The 23225-nt window shown below is 38.7% G+C and overlaps 1 protein-coding gene and 1 long non-coding RNA gene across 4 annotated transcripts in view; one reads left to right on the plus strand and one right to left on the minus strand.

Moving 5' to 3' along the window:
- Ndel1 (nudE neurodevelopment protein 1 like 1) overlaps nucleotides 1-18316 on the minus strand; it is a 33527-nt gene extending 15211 nt beyond the window's left edge. The window contains exons 1-6 of one of the 3 annotated variants that reach the window (XM_010614952.3): nucleotides 18172-18314; nucleotides 9567-9664; nucleotides 7729-7882; nucleotides 5755-5903; nucleotides 3753-3889; nucleotides 325-498 (exon numbers count right to left, since the gene is read on the minus strand). In XM_010614952.3, the coding sequence (XP_010613254.1) occupies nucleotides 325-498; nucleotides 3753-3889; nucleotides 5755-5903; nucleotides 7729-7882; nucleotides 9567-9652 (700 nt within the window). In that variant the 5' untranslated portion in view covers nucleotides 9653-9664; nucleotides 18172-18314. Of the gene's footprint in view, nucleotides 1-324; nucleotides 499-3752; nucleotides 3890-5754; nucleotides 5904-7728; nucleotides 7883-9566; nucleotides 9665-17958; nucleotides 17980-18171 lie in introns of those variants that run through there. The other 2 variants (XM_010614953.3, XM_010614954.3) reach the window with 2 other exon arrangements.
- Nucleotides 18317-18431: 115 nt separating this feature from the next.
- The window catches only part of LOC104855886, a 6960-nt gene continuing 2166 nt past the window's right edge, over nucleotides 18432-23225 (plus strand). The window contains exons 1-3 of the long non-coding RNA XR_778499.1: nucleotides 18432-18521; nucleotides 18724-18787; nucleotides 19413-19510. This is a non-coding gene — a long non-coding RNA (uncharacterized LOC104855886). The remainder of the gene's footprint in view (nucleotides 18522-18723; nucleotides 18788-19412; nucleotides 19511-23225) is intronic.

Raw genomic sequence — 23225 nt, forward strand, 5'->3', positions numbered from 1 at the left:
TTTTTTTTTTTTTTTTTTTTTTTTGAGACAGGGTCTTGCTATACAGTTCAGGTTGGCCTTGAACTCATTACATAGCCCAGGCTGGCCTCAATCTCATGGCAACCCTCCTGCCTCAGCCTCCAGAGCACTGGGACTACAGGTGTGCACTATCACACCCCCAGTGATCTTATCTTAAATGTAGCCATCACCTTCCTGTTTCCTACTATGAGTGGCCTAGGAAAACAATTCCTCCTCCTGCTTCACATAGCAATAAACCAACTTTTAAACTGCCAATTACTGTTTAAGCCTTAAGAGTTCCTACTTTACCAACAAATCGTAACAAACCTTTTGGGGAAGGAAAACTGTTTTCTGTTCCTTTGCCAACAGGTGTCGCTGGCAAGGACAGCGAAGCCTGGACAGCAGAATCCATCTTCTCACAGTCCAGAGTCGGAGAACTGGGAGCCGACTTTCGGGTCACTTCCTGTTGTCTTTCCCGAACTGCTAGTTCTTGCCTTAAATCTGCAAAATGTTGCAAACAAAAACAGGAATACTCACTACAGAAAGCAGATACATCATGCAAGTCACATCTGAAATGTCACAGAGACATTTTTTCTAGTGTACTATTTCTCAAAAATGAACTTCCTCCTTAATACCTTTCATATCAAAGGTAATTAAAAATTACAGTTCTAAATAATCTATTACAATTTTAAAATGCTACAACCTCAGAGAATAGTTACTATTCCCAAAGGCAAAAATAGGGCAGAATCTAAAAGAGAAATCAGAGTGAATCTGATATAAAAATAAATTATTCTATGTAACTCATTAGCTTTCATTTTGAAATGTTATAATTTCAGAATTACTGCAAAATCAGTGAAATGTATTACTGTAATTTTAAATTCAGTTTTTAAATTATCACTATGAAATACTTTGTTTTAGAAAAGTATTCAAAAGTTTGAATTTTTTTTTGCTTTCAAATACTGAATTTTTTATCCAAAATCAGTATTTTCATTTTCAGTTGTATAGCTAACTTACAGTCTTTTATTGGTACATTTTAGGTATACAGTACAGTTATATTCATCAATGGGATCTGGTACCTTTACATGACTTATCTTGGTTCTTATTTTTTCCCATTCCCCAGCCCTTCCTCACTCCCTCCATCCTACCCAATTTACAAAGACTTTGTTTACATGTTTTTCCTTTTCAGTTTTTTTCTTTTTTTCTTTCTCCTGCCCCTCCCACGTCCTCTACTCTTTTAGACCTCTTCTTCCTATTACAATATCAATTATACATTTTGATCCTTATTAACATTTTTAATTTTTCACACCAGAGAAACTATTAGGTATTTACACCTGTGATTTATTAATTTCACTTAAGAGTATGGCCTCAATGTGCATTCACTAGCTATAAATATCTCTAGTATCTCGTTCCTTATGGCTAAGTAGTACTCCATTTCATTTTTTCAAATCTTCTTTATCCAATCTCCAGTTGATGAGCAATTGGGCTGTTTCCAAATTTTAGCTATTAAGTTGTATACCTAACTTATACCATACTGCGCATATTGATAAAGGACACAAAGTTATCCCACTCCTGGGACCCAAAAGAATTAAAAACAGTCACAAAGATATTTGCACCCTCGTGTTCATAACATTATTCATAATAGCAAAGAAATTTAGGCAAGCCAAATATCTATCCATGAATGAAAGAAAGAAAATGGGTACATGCTATGGAGTATTATTCAAACTTTAAAAAGGACATCATGTGACATACTACAACATGGATAAACCTTGAGAACATTATGCTAACTGAAATAAGCCAGTCACAAAAAAATTTATATAGTAACAATTCCACTGTATGAGATATAGTCGAACTCATGGAAACACAAAGTAGAACTGTTTCAAGCCACTGGGGAGAGAGAAAAATAAAGAGTTGCCTATTTCATGGTTTATACAGTTTCAGTTTTACATGACAACAAGTTCTACAGAGACAAAGTTCTAGAGACCTGTTATCTAAAAATGTAAACCTACTTAGCAATACTGAAATGTATATTTTAAAATGGTTGAGATGGTAAATGCAATGCTTTTTACAACTATAAATGAGACACAAAGTTAATATTTTATATATTATATAAATAAACAGAAGCTCTTCAGATAAATCACTCTTTAGGCAAAAAGGGAAGAAAAGGCATGAAAAAACAATCTCTAAAAGAGTCAGTGAAGACTGAAAAAAAGCTTCATGAGTAGTAGTAGCTGAAGAACAAGTTAAAAACCAGTGAGCTAGCAATTTTCATCATTCAATGCATTTCAGAAGTATTTTTATTGTTGACAATGCTGATTGTTGACAAAAGTGTAAAACCAACCCCCTCACTGTCAAAAGAAGCAGAAAGATACCAACATTATAAAAAGTAAGCATTTTGTATTATGAACATAAAAACACTCCTTTGCCACTTGTAAAAATTTCCTAAGAAAATCCTAAAAAACTTAAAATGCTCAAATATCATGTCTGGGGATTGAGGTTTTCGGGGGTTTTGTGTTTTTTGAGACAGGGTCTCATTATGCAGTTCATGCTGGTCTTGAACTCACTATGTAGCCCACACTGGCCTCAAACTCCTCTTTCAGCCTCCAGTGCTGGGATTATAGTCTAAGATTACAGACATGGGCCACCACACCCAACAAACCCTCACTACTTAAAGCAGTTAGCCACCAATAATGAACTCAACAGATAGAATATAACTATACAATAAAATATTCCATGACCTTTTTTTAAAACCTGCTTTAAAAGATTTCTTAATAGTATGGATTATATTCTCCATAGTACGGGGATGTGAGACAGGAATTATATAAAGGAAAAAATATAGATATGGCTATACACAGTTAAGGAAAGACTGGAAAGAAATACTGTTAGTAGATTCTCTCCAGATAAAGGGACTGGCAGTGATTTTTATTTTATTTTTTTCTGCATTCCATTATGTATAAGGAAAAGAGGGAGGAAAAATTTTAAAGGAAAGTATTAACTATACATACAGTATGTATACAACATTTGTACATATACAAAACTATTTCAATAAAAGAAATTAAGAAAAAAAAACCCTAACAATATATACATGCAGTGGCAATGGTTAAATTTTTGAAAAATCAGGGTTTGAATCAAAGCTAATAAATTGTATTACCTTGCACAAAACTCAAACTCTTTCTGCCGCAGTTTTCTCATTTATAAAAGAACCATGTCAGACATGGCAGCACGCACCTATAATCCCAGCACTTGGGAAGCTGAGGCAGAATCACCATGAGTTGGAAGCCAGCCTGAGCTACAAAGTGAGCTCAAGGCCAGCCTAAACTATACAGTGAGACCCTGTCTCAAACCAAAAAAAAAAAAAGTAAAAATAGTTATAATACTTACCTCTTAACATTGATGATATAGGTATAAATAGATTAACAGAGTAAAAGCACTTAAAACACAGTACCTAAAAAGTATATAAATTGTAGTTTAAAATAAATTGAGGGCTATGGCCAGGTGTGGTGGAACATACCAGTAATCCCAGCTACTGAGGCTAAAGGTAGGATTCCAAGTTCATGGCCAACCAGGGCAATTTAGCAAGACTGTCTCAAAATTTTTCTAAAAGGCCTGGGGATGTAGTTTAGTAGTGGAGCACTTGCCTAACATATACAACAAGGCCCTGGGTTCAACCTCCAGCACCCCAAAAAAGTGAAAATAAAGTGGATTCTTCTGCTTATAAACAACAAGGTAATAAATCTTCTCTAAGCTACAAATCTTACCTCTTGCTTCATCCTTTAACCGCTGTACAGAAACCAACAAAGATTCCTTTTCATCAAGTTCACTTTCTAAAAATGCATTTCTTTCAATGGCCTGATTTAGCCTTTGTTCAAAGTCTTCCAATGAAACTATTGTTGCTCTAAAAAGAAATTCAAGAATTAAATAAATAACATGCAAATAAAATAGCTATACAAGTAGAAACTGTCTCTAATGCCATTCCTGACCCTGCCATCCTGGCCCAGTTCAGAGGGAATGATCTCACCCCATTCAACAAATATTAACACAAACCAATATACTCTGAGCCCTTCCATTCTGTGCTATTTGTTGCAAAAACAAAATTCCCTAAGGTCATCTCCATTTTTATCAATCCCTGGCAAATACCAAAATGTCTCTCAAATCTATCTCTTCTCTGATTTTCAGCCCCAACCTTCTCCAATCTTCTGCCTTAATTCTTCATCCATTAATATAGATTACTCCTTCAGTGATCTATCTTCAAGTCTCCTCCCTCGTGGGGATCATGAGTATTGGTTGTAAGTATTGTAATTAACTCTAGTAACTCCATATGTGTTAAGTTTCTCCAGTTTAGCAGGTAGAGTGTTTCCTTTGTGGAATTCCTGAAAGTTACAGTTTCTTGTCTCTGACCTTTAGATGTGTGGTTGTCCGGGTTATTACTACCCACGGTGGGTTGTTTTTGTTGAACCTGTTTGCTCTTTTCCTGTGTGACCTTTCAGTTACTATGGCAAACCCATCCCATAATAATTTGTGGTTTTTTGCTTTAAAAGGCCGGTGCTTGCCGGCAATAAACGCCGCCTTGATCAGACTCTTGTCTTGGCGTCCTTCCTTTCTCTCTGCCCCATCTCCACCCCGCTGCTCTTTCAGGTTTGAGGCACTGCTGGACAGTGCTCTGCGTCGCCGGCTTGCGACACTCCCTGCCTTTAACCCCTCAGTATGATCTTCTCAAATCAAAATCTTGTATTACTCCTCTGTACAAAGAAAAAGAATGTTTTCAAAGAGCTTCCCCACTGCCTAAAGAGTAACTCTTAAACACAACACATTAGGTTCTTCCTAATCTGGCCCCAGCCATCCTCCAGTCTCATTTCATTCAGCCACATTGTGTCTAGACAAGTCAAAGTGAACTATATTAATACCTCAACCATCTCTCTGTCTCTGCCCTTGTATCTGTCTCTTCACCAAGTTAACTGTCTCTTAGCCAAGTTAACTGTGTCTTAATTCTTTGTAGACAGCTCCAATATCTGCAAGGGTTCCCGAGTTCCAGAAGATGCTTCTGCCGTTGCTCTTTCCATCATATCCTGGAGCAGCAGTGTAAATCTTCTTTTTACTACTGCCTTTGTCAGTGAGTTCTTATCTGTCAGCCCCTAGGGTACTGACTAGCTTAGTTCAACCCCAGCTCCATGTCAATCACTTAAGAGTCACTTCATAAATATTAAGAAAAGAAATACCAGGCAGTAACTATAAGATAATAGAAATTAGAGTTGGAATAGTTAGGAAACAACTAATTACAGAGGCATAAAAACTTGGCATAGTAATAGCAAGTTACTATAGGTTGTGCAGGAAAACCAATAAATGCAATAATTAGGAAAATATTCATCAGGCAGTATTTAAACAAAATGAAAAAGAACATAGATCTGCTAGGAGATGACTACAGAATCCAAGGGTAAAGAAGGCTTGAGGTCCTACACACAAAGTGTGCTAATACTGAGAACAGAGAGGGATGGAGGGATGCATGAGACATGTTTTAAAGAACTAGAAGGGTTAACAAATAGTTGCAAAAAAAAGAAAGGAAAATGAAAAGAAAAGCTTGGAAGAATGTTATCAGGGAAGATAAGGACTGATCCCTTTCAATACAGTGAGTTACAAATGACATGAAATACCAAAAGGAAATGTTCTGGAACTAAGATCTAGATAAGAGGTTGAGCCTAATGATACAGATTTTAATCAATGATTGCCATCTTTGACTTTTCTCAAAAAATACACACCATTTACCTTTTTGCTCGCTCCAGGTCATCATTGGCCTGCTCCAGCTCTCTCACATACTTATGCAACTGCTCCTTAATGGCCCTGGTCTGACTTAAATCATCTTCTAATACAGAAACCTGCTTGTAGCTCTGTGCATACTGATGTTCTAGTTTCTCCTGAAGGCATAGAGAAAAAAGGATGTTTTATTAATATAGTCTTCTTTAATAAAGAATATAACCCAATAAAAAACTTCAAGGAATTTGCCCACAATCTAAGTTGATGGTATCCCTCTCCATTTTACAAATTTTATTTTTTTATAAGATTTTAAAAAGAACTTAATGACACACATGTATTTTCAGGACCTTAACTCACAAAAAAATTTAGCCAACAACTTTCCCCTCAGAAATAACTCTTTATTATAATCTTGCTAAAAAGAAATAAAATAATGAAACCCTTTCCAGGCATGGTAGAACATGCCTGTAATCCAAGCATTCTGGGAGGCTGAGTTAAGAGGATCCAAGTTCAAGTCCAGCCTGGGCCACTGAGTAGCTTGCCTGTCTCAAATAATAATAATAATAATAATAATAATAATAATAATAATAGCTATTTCCCTTTTAGGTATGTTCCCCAAAGAATTATTCTTCAATGATACATGCATACCCATGCTTATAGTAGCACAATTATCTTGGAAGTGGCATATATGTCCATCAACAGGTGAATGGACAAAGAAAATGTGATATAGATATACAGATATATATATACATGTATGTGTATGTGTGTGGAGTACTATTCAGCCACAAAGAAGGATAAATTTGAGTATTTTGTAGGAAAATGGATGCACCATGAGACCCTAATGTTAAATGAAATAAAATCAGACACACAAGCATAAATACTGCACGGTTACTCTTTTATGACAACTCAAAGTATAAATAATTTAAAGAGCAAAATAAAGGATAATATGAAATAGATCCTCTGCAAATGGGAAGGGAAAATTAGGAATGAAGGAAAAAAAGGGAAAACGGAAGAAAAAGGCATTAAAATGTGTCATGGTATATACTTGTATCAACCCCCCACATTGATTACAATGAATGTAATCAATACGTACAGCAAACATACTACTAATAAATATTTTTAAATAAATAAATAGGGCTAGAGATATAACTTAGTGTGAAGGGCCTGAGTTCAATTCCCAGTACCACAAAGAAAAAAACAAAAAAAAGAAAAAAGAAAACTCTTATCTCAAAAATCTTCAAATATGATAGAGAAACCTGAGTTCTCAAGCTAAATGCAATCCAGAATAAACACTGAGAAAAAGACTGCCACTCAGAGTTAAAATTCCCTACCCCTTGCCTAGCCTCCCGACCTTTCCCAATCCCACCCACTCCCTAACAAAAATATTCCCGTGTAGTTGGCTAAAGAGAGTGGTGAAGAGTGGACAGAGACACTCCTGACAATTCCTTTTTAGCAGAAAAAATTTTAAACCAAATTAAATTCCAAAACTGAAGGGGCTATGAACAATGAAATAAATGCACATTTCATATAAATATAATTTTAAAGTACTACACAATGAGGAAAACAATCTATGAAAATAAATCATCAGGCAGCTTTTCAAAACTGCAAGAACTGCCAGGCATGCTGGTGCACACCTATAATCCCAGGACACAGGAGGCTGAGGCAGAAAAATCACTCTGAGTTTGAGGCCAGCCTGGGCTACACAGGAAGACCCTGTCTCAAAAAGAAATAAAATTTCAAGAATTAAAACAAAATATAACTAGGAACATTACAGCCAGACAACTGAGAGCCAAAGATTTCTTAGTGAACTCCTAAACTCTGAACCACCTTTCCCTTGATTCAATGAAAGAAAAAATTTTACTCAAAAATTCATTTTAAGTTTTTTAAAACATTTTCTGGTTGCTTGCTATTCTTACACACCATTCCAAAAATATTATTTATCATTTTAATACAATCCAGTACATTAGACACAAGTTCTGTCACAATTACCTTTAATGCCTCCACTTCGTATTTCAGTCTTTGGTTATCAGCTTGCAGGTCTCTATTTCTTTGCTCTGCCTGTTCTAATTGTGCCTCCAACTCTGCTTCTAATTCTCTGCTTCCTTCCTGGAATTCAACTAGTTCATCCCGAGCTTCCTGGAAGCTAAGAAGAAACAAAGTGGGAAAAATGAATAAAAATAGGAACCACAGGATCATCTTGAAGATAATTATATATCAATTCAATAATCTCTGTCTGAAAATACATGCTCCCATAAAATATGCTAAACAATAAAGATAATCTGCTTTATATTGACTCTATACATTTAAGGTTCAATGAAAATGAACTATAAGCTCACAAAAGACTCACAAATCACTGATTGTAACAGTTATGAAAAGTCTTCATAGTTCGATACTTTTAGCTTCTTTCTCCATAGAACTTAAAACTTATCTTTCTTTTCATTAAAGCAACTTAAAGTGGGTATTATGTCCAATTCTGTTTAACAGAAATCACAGATACATCAAAACAGTTTTGCAGATATCTCTAAATGTCATTTATTCTTTTTTTCCCTTTATTGGTACATTTTAGATACATTTACAATACAGGTACATTCATCACTGGATCTTGTACCTTTACATGATGTATCTCAGTTCTAATTTTTCCCCAGTCCCCTGCCCTCCTTTCAACCCCTCCACCCTTCCCTATTTACAAAGACTTTATTTCCGTGTTTTTCCTTTATTTCCTTTAAATGTCATTTATTCTCTCCACTAATTCAAAATTAGTTATTACACGCTCCACTAAATCTTTTTTAGTTATGCACTGACGTATTATCACTATACCACAAATTAGTTTAACAGTTAAACTGTTTTCAAACAGTTGGTTTCCACTGTAATGTCTATTTAATTTCATACATTTACATTTAGAGGAGAGGTCCATAGGTTTATCTGGCACATGAAGACATCTGTGACACAAAAAAGAAGAGTGCCTGCCATAGTTACATATCATCTATATCCACTGGATAACAGAGTAACTGGCTTCAATGAAACAATGACAGATCAATAAGGTTTGATAAGGCTCAGTAAATTCTGTTAACCAACACAGAAAAATGTGTAAATATTTTGGAAAAAATTATTCCATTCTTAAAAAAATTTAAGTCAAGTTCAGTATTGAAAAGTTATTATTCATAAGTCTCCCAACTAAGTAAATAGTTGAAATTTTTATAAAATGTTCTACAGCCCTGATGCACATCCTCTATCTGGCTGGCACCAGGTATTAATAATGCTTGCCCAAAGAGAACATTCTGCAAATAGGCAAGTGAGGCAGAATTAGTACACACACAGTAGACCAACGATGGTCCAGTCTAGTAAAAAATAACCAGAGGCAAACTGTTAGAAGAGCTCACAAAGATACTGTTTTCCTACTACTTTTGAACAATAAAATTTATGGCATTTTGCCATGAGAACCAGCACAACCACTACACCAACGCCACAGGGGAGTGGAAGTGGATGTGGAATAAAGGCCATGCTTAAGAGCACCCGAAGATAGAGCAGAAATGAAAATAAAGAGGGCCTCTCTGAGGCTCAAAAATAAAAACTGAAGCCAACTGGGAAACTGAAGAAATCTCTGCAATAAAGGCACACTAGACCACCATGGTTGGTAAACTGAATAACTCAGCAATTTAATGGGGCTCTGTTCCAAAATTTAAAAAAATTAAAAAGGGCTGGAGATGTAGCTTCAGGCAAAGGACCTAGGTTCAACCTCCAGTATGGAGTGGAGGTGGGGGAGCACAAGCTAGACACAGTGTATTCCAAATGCCTTCCCCTACTTTCAATATACTTTTCAACATTACCTTTGCTTATACTTCAAGGAAAGCTCCTTCCAATAAGCAGTTTCTTCCTTTAAACTTGAAAAATCTGGTATATCTTCACCATCCATGATCAAGAAAGCCTATGAAATATTAAAGACAAACTATTATAAATTAATAGAACACAGGAATCTAAGTAAAAGCTTAAAATCTAAGACAACAATAATTCTGCAGCATTCAGGAGGGAGTTAAATATCAAAGATTCTAGAAATGTTTAACTCTCTCATATAACTTAGGCATATACATCACTTCACTGCCCCACTCAAGAACAACAAATATTGCAGGTGGCATCATGACAGGAGACAAAACAACAAAGTCCTTTGATACAAAGCCAATGAGGCACTGCTGGTGTTGCCCTGGATTCAGGTAACTTGGCCCCACATAATCATCCAGCACAGAGTTCCAACAGTTGTTCTGGGAATCAGGTGACAGAAAAAGCGAACTGTCGGAGATGCTGCTACTGCATGCTCTTCTCTACTGTACGATTGCCTCAAAACCCCACTTGAACATTTCACTCCAGGTGATACTACCAGATTAGACATGCCCAATAATTTACTACTATCACATTTCTAAAAGCCTTGTTTGTTAATTATCTTTTAGTTTTTTTTGAAGGAGTGTGTTACTGTGGATTGAAACCACAGCTTCTCCTATGCTATGCAAATGTTCTACCACTGAGCTACATATCTAGTCCTCATTTTTTTTTTTAATTTTGAGATAGGATCTCACTAAGTTATCAAGCCTTGCACTAAACTTGCTCAACCTAAGTAGGTGGAATTTTAGGCACATATCACCACTCACTAATCTTTTGCCTTGGTTCTTCTTCCAAGGCATTCAGAGAAAGAGGAAAAAAAATCTATTTAGTTAACCTTGCATTAGGTCTGGCTAACTAAAACTCCCAAATGATTATCAGGTTATGGAATACCAAAACCATTAGGCCCACTCTAAAACTGTGCCTGCTGTTTCTTATAAACCCCCTCCCCTTTCTAAGCCTCCCACTTTATATCTCAGCAATATTGTTCAAAACTGTCTTAATACCCAATGCTATTCCAGATCTGGGTTATCTTCACTACTGAAATGGCTTTCCATTCCTTGTATTAGGAAAGCTTTTATTTTTTTATTATTATTTCGGGGGGGGTTGGTACTGGGGATTGAACTCTGGCCCTTGAGCTTACAAGGCAGGCAGTGGGAACTACTGAGCCAAACCTCCGGGCTCTGCTCTTATTTTTCTTTAAAATCCAGCTGTCACCTTTTCCAGAAAGCCTTTTTTTGTTTTTGTTTTAGACAGGGTCTCACTATGTAGTTGAAACTGACCTGGAACTCACTATGTAGCCCAGGCTGGTCTCGAATACACAGCGATTCTCCTGCCTCAGACTCCGGAGTGCTGGGATTACAGGCATGCACCACCACGCCCAGCCAGAAAGCCTTTCTTGACCTTGCTCAAACAGCATTAAAATCTCCTGTGCTCTCAGCTACGACTATTCCCCACACATGCTGTCAATATCTTTGCCACACAGCAGTGCACCTGCTTACATACACCTTTGCGTCCCGTTAGGCTGTGTAGCACTACTGTATTTATTTCTACCTCAGCACAATGCCTGCACAATAGGAAATACTCAATAATATGTACTGAGTTAAACCATAATTGAATAAACATAATCTATACTGGGCAGCAAGAAGATCAATTTTTAAAGTAAATTAATGAAACCTGGAGATGTAGAGAAATAGGGAGTTCATCAAACACAGTTCACTCATGAAGGCTTAGCAAGAACTGTCACAGGTAAGAACAAATATAGAACTCCAATTTCTAGGTGGGTATATCAAAGAGGTATGCACAACGTCTTTAAGGGAATAAAACAAAAATGTAACTTTATACATTTGGTTCAATTTCTTTGAGGCCTACTGCAAACTTCCTTAATCAAGTCTTTCTTGGTCACACTATTATTACCTTGACATCTGTTAGTCAACTTTCCAATTACCTTAAATTACCAATCAACCTGAAAGTTCTTTGAACGAGATGAATCCCTTCATGGCACCAAGCATAAAACCTTGCTCAGAGAAAACATCTAATGCTTGCAAACATTTTCCCAACACCTACTATGTGTCAGATAAATATTTACTGGCCAAATATATCCTCCTCTAATCTGATTACCCTACACAAGCACACATTTGTTTGTATTATTCTGTTCTTGGGAATACCTTCATAGCATGACAGCACCTTAAAATGTTAACCCCACCAGCTGGGAATCTTGTTGAGGCTGGGTTCTAGGATTCCAATTCTGCTGTTAAATTACTTAAGCAAACTGCTTAAATTCTTAGAGCCTCCATGTTTCATCTAAAAGGATTTAATTTTATAACCCTGTCCTTTCATCAAAGTTCCCAATTCCCACTTCACTTCCTCAGGTGTAGAAGTAATCTTACTTGTAACTAGTTTATTTTGTAGTAAGGTTTGTATGAGGACAAGGCTTATACAGCAACAAGAGGTATTCATATTTTATAGGATCCAAAGTACTTAAAGTCATCATCGTGTGGTATCAATAACTCCTCAGAGTTAATGGCCTAAGTCTCCTTGAAACAAGGGACATATTTTAACAATCTACATAAAGACAGAACTACAGGACATATGAGCAGCAGCATCTAGACATGAGGCAATAATCCGTGTCCTTCGACTACTCTGCAGGTCTTTCCACAAAAAGTGTCCTAAAATTGTGATTACATTTAAATCGATAAATCCCACTCTAAAGATGATCACAATTCCATTGACAACTTAAATGTGCTACCATTTCAACATTGGCAACTACATGTCAATGTACAACACAAATGTTCAGCTTCTGATACACAATCCAATGAATTCTGGTTTTTGCAAAATGCTGTGAGGACCACAGATGACACAAGAAGCAAAGCTCTACTGCTAAACTCTGCTTTCACAACAAACAGCTTAAGAGCAAAAACAGGCAGACTCCCTAGTTAGTTCCTTGAGTTCAGGTCCTGTGTCTTATTTATATATCCTTCCAGACACCACACATCACCAGAAACATGTGACTCAGAAGTTCAATAAATATAATTTGAATTGACTTATAATCTTTCCTTCACTATTCTCTCTACTTCCAAAGTACCATTTTCCTTGAACACCTGAATCCCTGTTTTACAGAAGGAATAAGCATAAAGACTTATGGGTAGTTTATTTCTATTTCACAATGCACTGTCATGTATTAAAATCAAGATTATAAAGTCTATTATTTCTAGACATATTCTCACTAAGTAGCCCAGAATGGCCTAGAACTATGATTCTCCTGCCTCAGCCTCTCATGTGCCAGGATTACAGGTGTGCTCCACCAATGACATGTGACGCATGGGAAGGTACATTCATGCTCAGTTGCACAGGCACCACGAAGAATAGAGCTGATGGGACTTGCTAGGGAGAACCTTGGAGAAACCACTGCACACCAGTGGCCTCAATCATCCAGCCTGTCAGTCCTAAATATACATGGACAACAAAGAACTACCAGACAAATGGGAACACCCAGTAGCATAAAGAAGAAAACCCAAGGATCTACAGAACTGAGAGAAAAGACAATTCAGGAAACGAGAGAAAAATTTCTTATACAAAAACTAAGGATTATCTTCCCACATACTTCCTGAAAGTTGCAAAAGAAGGGAGAAAACCACAACCTGCACAGTTCAGGATGCAGCACACAGGGGCTCCAACCCAGGGCTGCAATGAAAAGAAATCCCAGGATGAATTCTAGCCTATTAGATCCAGAGAGCAGCTCAAACCAAGGGATGGCACCAAGAAAAATGTAGAATCCATAAACTAGCATGATTAAAAGACGGGATAAACCTGAGTATATGGCAAAGGCACAATACTCTTCTATTCAATTAGAAAAAAGGCAAATGAAAAACTCAGAAGAATAAAAAAGCAATTTAATAAAGTACTGATCCTTACATAAAGCATTTTAATTAATGATTTCAAATCTAAAATTTTTAATTTATTGAATTTTACACAACTGGAATAAGTCCCATAACTTTGTAGCTATCAGTGAACTTTTTTTTTTTTTGGTACTCACAATTGAACTCAGGGCTTCATGCTGCACAACTGAGCTACATCCCTAGCCCTGAACTTCCTACTTTTTGTTTTCTTTTTTGGTATCGGGCATTGAACTCAGGACCTTGTGCTTTTGAGGCAGGCGGCGGAACCACTGAGCTAAATCCCCAGCCCATGAACTTTTTGAATGTGCTTTTGTCATAAGTTTCATATGTTGCTCTGTGGTAAGGTCCCAGAATTTGGTAAAAGTTTGTATTCTTTTTTATGTCATTTCTAATTTGTATAGACTGTGGTGATATACCTCTCAATTTTGGTGTTCACAAAGTTCTTATTTGTCTTTTTTAGCCTATGATCGTTTAGCAGTCATCTCAGACCCTTGAATATTTTTGCAGTCATGCTTTTGGTCACCCTTAGATTACATATAAGCTTTCTAAAGCTAAATAATTAGTGTAACTTCAATAGTTACAACTGACTCACTTGTAGGAAATTTTTTCTTTAGAGCTTTCAGTCCTCTTTCTGTTACCATGCAGCCCTTGACAATACTGTCAATTGTGTGGTCCATGAGTTAGTGTCCTTACAGAAGTTCCTTATTTGAATGGCCTACACTGTATTTAAATATGAATTCACTCCTACAAAGAGGGTCAGGATTGTTTTCATCTATAAATGTGACTCACATGCCCATTTTGAAATTCTTCTGGGTGGTGGTGTTTTTTGCTCTTTTCTACCTGCATACACAGCATCAGAACCTCCCAGCAGTTACTGTTTTGAAGGGCACTCAGCTAAGTACTGATCTCTGGGGAACAAGACTGTTTACATCTCTGGGTGTGCTATGAAGAAAACATTTGTCTCTGGTTGTAGAACAGAGACATATTCTTTTGTTTTCTGTTTTTTTGAGACAAGGTCTTGCTGTGTAGTTTAGACTGCCCTTGAACTCACTATGTAGCCCAGAATGGCCTAGAACTATGATTCTCCTGCCTCAGCCTCTCATGTGCCAGGATTACAGGTGTGCTCCACCAATGACATATTCTCAATACAACTACCATTCTTTCATCAGTGTCCCTTGATGATAGAGGTTATAAACAGCATTTTGCATGAAACTTCTTGAGAATTTAGCTTTAGCTTTTGTATCTTGTCTGTCCAACTACTTACTTCAGTGTCAAAATTCTAGCAAAATTATTTCAATATGCTTTTACTTCACATTTTTTTTGTTTGTTTGTTTTAGTTTTTTGAGAACAGGGTCTGTCTAGCAGTTCTGGCCTTAAACTCACTATGTAGCCCAGGATGATCTCAAACTCAGTGATCTTCCTGCCTCAGCCTTCTAAGTGTTAGGATTACAGACATGCACACCATGACTGGCACATTCTTATATTTTTACTGAATCTTATGTAACTAAATGACACTTTTTCTAATAAAAAGGCTACTTCCATAACTTGCTTCTTGGCCCTTCAAATGGTATTGTTACCTATGCCAGAAATCTTGTACTAAAATGATCATCATTTTTTCTAGAATAAATCAAATTTTAAAATGTAAACAAGAATAAGGCATAATAATAGCACAGCATACTGATCAAGAGCTCAGACTGTGAAGTCAAAAATGTCTGGATTTGAAATCAAGCTCCTTTACTCCCTAGTCGGGTGACCTTGGGCAAGTTACTCAACTACTCGGTGCTCCATTTCCTCTCCTATAAAATGGAGATAATCACTAACACAAGATTATTATGAATAGTGACTTAATATCTGTAAAATGCTCTTAACAGATACTGACACATAGTAAACACAGCATAAGTGTTCATTAAATTATTAAGAATTGGTAGCTCAGTAGTGGATCTTTGAAGTTTGACTACAAAGTAAACAGGCTTCAGAATCTAAAACATACAACTGACTCCTTAACATCAATCATTTCAGGAAGCTATATAAATATTTCAGTGATACCACCACTACTGAAACATTTCCAAAACTTCTCTTTTGGAACTGCCTTTTTATGGGCAAGATTAAGAACTAAGCAAAAAGTTCTTGCTCTGTTTGCACACATTTGTTTCCTAAATTATTCAGCTCTATCACTCTAATTTTATCATAAATATTTAAAATTTTTATCAGACTTACCCTTTTTAAAAATCTGATTTTTTACAAATAACAAAAATGTACTGCCACTGCAGATATACTGTTTCTGGGTCTAAAAAGACAGTATGTTCAGTTTGTCCCAAGTTATACTGGGAGGATGTGTTCACTGTCATTTGAAACTATGTAACTAAAGATACTAAGACTACAGAAAATTAGCCAATATCAAAAAATATAAGGCTAAAAAAAAAAAGGAAAATACATGGAGGACAAAAACTAACTGAATAAATATAAATATCCGTTCCAATGGTACATGTGTAATTTTCTGAAGTTGGAATGAAAGGAGATAATTAAGTATACTCCCAATCTTCCTTAATACCATGTCTCATATGGATGGAGTATGAGTCTTAAAATTATAACTTTTACATTAGATATTATCACACACTACATGACTTTCAGCTATCTAACAACTGTTAATTCACTAGGGTTTAAAACAGCCCGTCTAAAACGCCTTATTAACAGGGAAACTATTTCTTGCACAATGATAAAGTATATTTTACACATTGTCTTCTTGTTAAGAAATGTAAAGATGGACTAATGAGGTTGAAAGAGTTCTTCTGGGACACCCTGCATGTAATACATGCCCTTTTGCTGAAATCTTCTACTTCTCCCAAAGGTAACATCTACAGAATCTTTAACTTTTCAAAGCTGATCTTAAATAAGATGTCTTTTAGTCCTATCAAACTTCTTTTGCCATCTTTATGGACAGCTCAGATATTTCTGCCAGAAATATACGAATTTTAAGCTTTAGTAATCAAAGTTATCTCAGTGTGACTTTAAATGAATATAAAAAGTTTTATAAATATCACAAAAGGAAAATCTAAGTTGTTTTTGTTTTGTTTTGTTTTGTTTTTGGTACAGGGGATCGAACTCGAGTCCTTGCACTTACAAGGCAGGCAGGGGAAAATCTAAGTTTTTACTGAGATAGCTGTATGTCATTCATTTTAAATACTCCTTATCCAACTTCAATTTAATTTTTGTTTTTTTGTTTTTTCAAGACAGGGTCTCACTATGCAATGCCCTGAACTCACTATGTAGCCCAGTCTGGTCTCAAACTCATGCTCCTGCTACTTCAGCCTTCCCAAGTGCTGGAATAACAGGTATGCACCACCCTGCCCCGCTCCAACTTCAATTTAATTTTAAAAGCCACAACAGCTACAGCTTCTGAAGATTTAAGAACTTCTATCTGGATCAGGTCAATCTGTAATCAGAATAGCTAAAGATTTTCTTTGTTTCTAATGCACTCTGATTGTAAATAGTAGTAATTTTCATAATTCAGGAGACAAATCCCTCCGTGTCCCAAGTCTTCTCCTCACCCCCATGACTTAATGCTGCATTTTATTCCAATAATTTCATTTAGCAAAGAAACACTATCAAGTGCACAAAAAGCAATATAAATTATCAGACAAAATAACTAGCCACCCATGAACAAGCTTAAGAATAGGTTTGTCTCATAACTAAATAGTTCTTTTTTGAGGCGAATTTACTCAAAAACAATTGAATAAATCCTCTACTAGCTTCTGGTTTATCTTTGACAAGTCAAATTTTTGCTTTGTTTTCTATCTGAGAAGGGAATAAAACTCCCACCAAAAAAAAAAAAAAAAAAAAAAAAAAAAAAAAAAAAAACGGAACTCCGAGCCTAGAAATGGAAATTCTGATCCAAGCTAAGCTTTTCACCAACTTGAATCACCCCCCAGCTAGGCTCAATTTCCCCATCCAGCGAGTGGCAATACTGTTATCTGTCACAACCTCAGCGTGATAAGGTTCGAGAGATAACAAATGTTCTGAAATGCACACAGGCGTTACAGGAATGGAAGGGAATCATCATCAGTGAAACAACCTTCACTTTCTTAGCAAAACCTAAATGGTTACCTGTCTCTTGCCGGGGGTGGGGGGGGGAGGCGAGCACAAACAACCCAAACCCGTTGGTGACACTTTCCTGAGCTCCAAGGGGGTGATTAACAGTTCGGGGCGGGGAGTCACAGCAATGCCAATCAGAGCCCCGCGTAGGCTGCGCCCGCTCTCGCCCCGCACGGAAAGAGACTCTGGGAGATCAAAATCCAAACAGCTCTGAACAACATACAAGGGTAGGCTGGGTGCGCGCTGCCACCTCCGCCTGAGCCACTCCTTGCACCGCGAGCGCCCTGGCCCACCGTGCCACGTCCCGGCCTCCGTCGCCACCCGGGGACAGAGCACATATGGAAGCCGCCGTACTTACACCCCTGGTGGGCCACACCTCGGACCAGTTCGGCAAAGGGACAGTTGGAGCGGTTGGAACAGTTGCCCCAGACTGGGCGCCCCAGAGCCCAGCCCCGGCCCGGCTGGCGGGGCCTCAGACTCAGCGCTCGAGCTGGGCAGATTCCCCTGGGGCAGGCCTTGGCGCTGCCGCCCGGCTCAGGCCCTCGGGAGCGGCCCCGCGCTGCAGGCTCACCTCTACACCTCTAAAGTGTCAAAAGCTCATGTTCGCCACCGCTCGACAGACGTCTTCGCTCTGCTGGCCTGGCGAGGTCCGCCCAGCCGATCAGCTGCGCTTCCCTCTACAGCCCCAAGCTCCACTCCACGAACCTCCGCGCCCGGCTCCGCCCCGACACGTCAGGGGCTTCCTGTGTGTCGGAGGCCATTGTGACGCAAGGGGGCGGTTTCGGAGCATGCGCATGAGTGCGCGGGCGTGCGGGGACCAACTGTGGCGAGGCTGGCGTCACCGTAAGCCGGCCAGAGCCCGGCGCGCTGACTGGAGGCCGGCGGCGCCCTTCTGCGCAGGCGCCTGAGGTCCCCGCAGTGGTGGGTTTTAGACCTAGGTGGTTTCTAAAATCTTCGCTCCCTTAGTACTCTGGGGTGCTTGGAGAGGGAAATAAGTTCTCAAAAAGGAGACATGGGAGAATAAGCAAGCTGCTCAGGAAGTGGAAACTTAACAGAACAAAAAACGTTTCAGAAAAGTTTAGCAACTTTTGCTGTATTATGCACAATACAATTCTACTTTCAGTGCTCTTAGGATTGGCTCTGCCGGGTTTTGGGACACAGTAACAATGTGGATGACATGCCTCAAGGTGAGACCAAGATGAGCCTTGGAGGCTCAGTCAGGCTTTTGAGGGAGATAGATATGAACAAGATGAATTGTAAGAGGACCCAAAATCAATGAAGATCAGAGGAGGGATTAATAGGGCTTATGGAAAAGATAACACTTTGTGATAGACTCTGGAGGACATAGGGTTGAAAGTGATAATAGCAATTTGGCAGTTATGCTAAATACTTATTCTGCATTATTTTCATCCTCACAGTACCCATGAGATAGGTACAGTTACTCACATTTTACAAATGAGGAAACAGACTCAGCAAAATGAAGTTGCCCAAGGTCACTCAACTAGGAAGAAGATTCCAGATTCACACCCATTCTTGTTATTGGCCACTTAAATTTATACACTTGGTCCATTTGTTCGCTATTGACTAAATCAAAGGAGGCCATATATTTTAGTAAAAAGGAAAAGAGGGATTTATTTAAAGCCAGCTCTGAAAAGATAAGAGGGCCCATATGCCTCAAGTTACCATCTCCTTGTGCAGGTACGGGTCTTGCATAGTAAGGAACAGGGGAGGGGGAGCACAGACTTTGCAGATCTCCATACCTGCCTTTATCTCTGCATCCATCTTTGATTTATTTTTCTTTCTTGTGGAAAGGAACCTGAGCTCCTGCCTCCTGGGGCCTGTATCTGCATATTCTGTCACTCCTTTTGGACTGAAGAGAAGAGGGGGTATTGATTATGTGCTCAACAGGAGTAAGTTTAGAAAAGCTGCTTATCTCTAAAAATAAATCTAACTTAAAATTCCAATTTCCAATGCTGGTTAGTCTAAATCACACTAGTCTGAAATCACACTATTGCCCACTACTATAACGACATTCAAATACAAGAATATAGAACTAATAACACAACACCCATTTATTGGGCCAGAACACTTGGCTAGATTCCTTTTTATTTTTATTTATTTTTTGCTAAAGCTTCCACACTTTACCTCTCACTAGCCTGTGAAGCTGGAATTATTACTTCCATTTTATATATTATCAACAGAGGACCAGAAGAGCTAGGGTTTAAACCCAAGCAGGTCTTACTGTAAGGCCAGTGGCCCAGGACATCTTGGAAATTCAGATGCTGGGGCTCTGCTTCCCAGGCTGAAGCTGTGCTCTAACTTATGAGATCACAGGCAGGCAGGTGACTCATGAAGGCTTTCCTGTAGACCTGGTACCAAAACAGAATAATCCCACCCCAAGATGATAGACAGCAGCTCTTGTCCTTGCCTCTCGGCAGAAGAGCTAAGATACTCATTGAGTCATCTAATGGCAGGCCATGCCCTTCAGAAAATGTTGGTGTCATCTTCCAGGCCACTGCCCCTCCCACACAGCCTGGAACTAGAACTGGTATTTATGAGGATGATGTGTTGGTCTCATCTTAATGAATGGGCCTTGTTTGGCAGAGCTCTCAGGGCTGACAAAGGGTAGTCTCCCTCCTCCTAGTTGATTGAGCTTTCTCCCTTAGAGATGGGCCCTGTGGCTGAACAGTGTAATAGTCAACATCTTTTGTGTCACCTTCCTGCTTGCAAAATGCCAAATCAGGGAAGATAAAGTACAAAAGAAGGAGGGAGATAGTCTGAAAAGAAACAGAAGTTTATAAAAGTCAGTTTTGTGGCAATTTTTTTTTCTTGGTACCGGAGATCAAACTCAGGCCCTTGGGCTTGCAAGGCCAAGGTGGCGGAACCACTGAGCTACATCCCTGGCCTTATAAAGTCAGTTTTGTGACAGTAGAAAAGATGAGTGGGGAGACCAGGGATGTAGCTCAGTGATGCAGATTGCCTGGCAAATGCAAGGCCCTGAGTCCAATTGCAGGTACCCAAAAGAAGGAAGAAAAAAAAAAAGATGAGGGAGGGAGGGCTTCCCCACCTTCTACCTTTATAAACCATTGGGAAGAAATTTGCTGAAGCCTAGGACAAGTACAAGGTTTTTGTTGGATTGAGCCAAAGAGCTCAATGTCAGTGCCTGATAACATGCATGAAGGTCCCAAGAGCTTCCCTGCCACGAACTCTGAAATACAGGAAAGAGAGACAAGATTCCAGAACTGGAAGCGGTGAAGGTTGACCAGCTGCCATAGGGCAGGTCTGGGTACAAGCCCAAACTCTAGCTAGTGGAATTTGGCCACCTCACACATCCACAAGAGGAGGTATATAGACCTGCTATGAAACTCTGAGGTGGAGCTTATTTAACTTGATGCTAAATTAGGTAGGCAAGTTGCCTCAACACTGAAGGCTTGATATAGCCTAGTCTATATTCCTTTTGCCAGTACTTTTTGCCGAGCAATAAGGGCATAAATGAAGCTAGGCAAGGGACACCCAAACACTGGCTGTTACTAATGTTCTGCTGGATGTGTCCTCCTACTGTCCCCATCACCCTACAGCTCTACGTGCTTAAACTGCCTAAGCTCTACATACCTTAACTGAAATTTCCAAAACAATTTTCAAATCCATTCATTTCACAGTTCTTTCTTCCTACTTCCCCAAAGTTTGCTACCTATCTATTCTTCCCTCCACAAACTTCTCTCCCTCAAATTTCTTCTTGTTCCAGTCCAGCAAACCACACATAGCCATCGGCATAATCTTTCTAAAATCCAAATGTGGACATAGAACCCATGACTCCACATTTGTATGGAAATCTCGTTACTTCTGTGATAAAGTATAAACTATGAAATGTGGCATTCAAGGCTCCCAAAGCAAGTCCAGCCCTCTTCTTCGATCTGCGTCCTACAATTCAGCTATCTGGATCTAACCACTCTCTGCACTGCATCCCCAGGATAAGTGGATTCTTTCCTCTCTAGACCTGTCTTAATGTTTCCTCCTGCCCTGTGCACACTACAGCTACTCTGAAGGCTTGGCTGTCCACCTTCCCCTCTGCTTTTGCAGTCTCATTCATATGCTACCTCCTCCAGGAAGCCCCACAGTGAGTTCCCGTCTGAGCCCTAGTAGAGCCCTTAGAATTCACAACATACTTACTGAACAGTCTTTTGCTCATGGGGGTATCCAGTCTCTCCCAAGAAACCAAAGTTCAGTTCAGGGACACATTGTCCTAATATCCCTCCAGCAACTGACACGTAGCAAGCACTCATATGATATGCTTCAATGAACATGAAAGAATGAATTGATAGTTTGATGGCTATAACTTCAAATGCAAGACTGATAGCCCTTCCTGGAAAATGTCTCAATTACTGAGGGGGAAAAAAGAGATTTTCACTGGTATAAAAGACTCAATGTAGGGCTGGGGATTTAGTTCAGTGGCACCACGCCTGCCTGGCAAGCGCCAAGTCCTGAGTTTGATTCCCGGTACAAAAAAAAAAAACACACAACTCAATGTAGGTGATGCCAGGTTGCAAAGGAATTGTGATTTATGTTATAGACAATTATGTCTTTTCTCTATCCCAAATCTTAAATTCAAACAATAACATCTATGGTCCCCAGTACAATAATACTCACTCTCCCTCACCTCCACTGGACGTTGAACCCAGGGTCTTCACTCTGAGCTACGTCTCCAGCCCTTTTTTATTTTTTATTTTGAGCAGGATCTTGCTAAGCTGCTAAATTACCCAGGCTAGACTCCCAACATGTACTCTTCCTGCCTCAGCCTCCTAGTGCATAGGGATTACTAGCCAGTGCCACCATGCCCCCATCATCTTTTGCTTTTATAATTAAAAATAAGTAATAACACATACTCAGCAAGCACTCTGCCACTGAGCTACAGCTACAGCCTGAGAAGTATTTTTTTGTTTGGGTTTTTTTCCAGGACTGGAGATCAAACTCAGGGTCACTACATCCCCAGCTTTTCTTTTCTTTCTTTTTTTTTTTTTTTTTTTTTAGAAGTAGAGTCTCTCTAAATTGTCTTGGAAGGACTTGAATTTTCAGTCCTATTGCCTTAGCCTCCCTCAGCACTGGTATCACAGATGTGCCCCACCATGCCCAGCTCCAAGAAGTGATTTTATAGAGAATAAAGTCTGTCATTTACTACTATGGATTTAGTGCTTGCTAGGTACAAGACACTATTCTACGCCTTGGAGACTAACCATAACTTAAAAGTACCTTCTCACCTGACCCCCATGGAGGTGTTACTCAAATGGGGAAGATGAACAATACCAAAATAGACATGGTGGGAAAGATAAGAAAAATAACCAGGGTTAAAAGATAAGGTTTGGAGAGATTACTCCCTGAGTGACAACAGAGCTTAATGTTCATAGAATCTTCTCCCATAAAATTTTCAAGGTCCTTTTAATAAAGGAGTGCTGCTATATAAAGTCCAAAAGAAATGTGAAATTAAAGAATCAACCTGACATGGTGGCCCACACCTGTAATCCCAGCATTCAGGAGGCTGAAGCAGGAGAACCACAGCAAATTCAAGGCCTGCCTGAACTACATAGCAAGACTGTCTCAAAAAAATGAACAGACAGACAGACAGACAGA

The sequence above is a fragment of the Fukomys damarensis genome, unplaced genomic scaffold (genome assembly GCF_012274545.1).
Source record: "Fukomys damarensis isolate Sample0158 unplaced genomic scaffold, DMR_v1.0_HiC HiC_scaffold_13, whole genome shotgun sequence".
Classification (NCBI taxonomy): domain Eukaryota; kingdom Metazoa; phylum Chordata; class Mammalia; order Rodentia; family Bathyergidae; genus Fukomys; species Fukomys damarensis.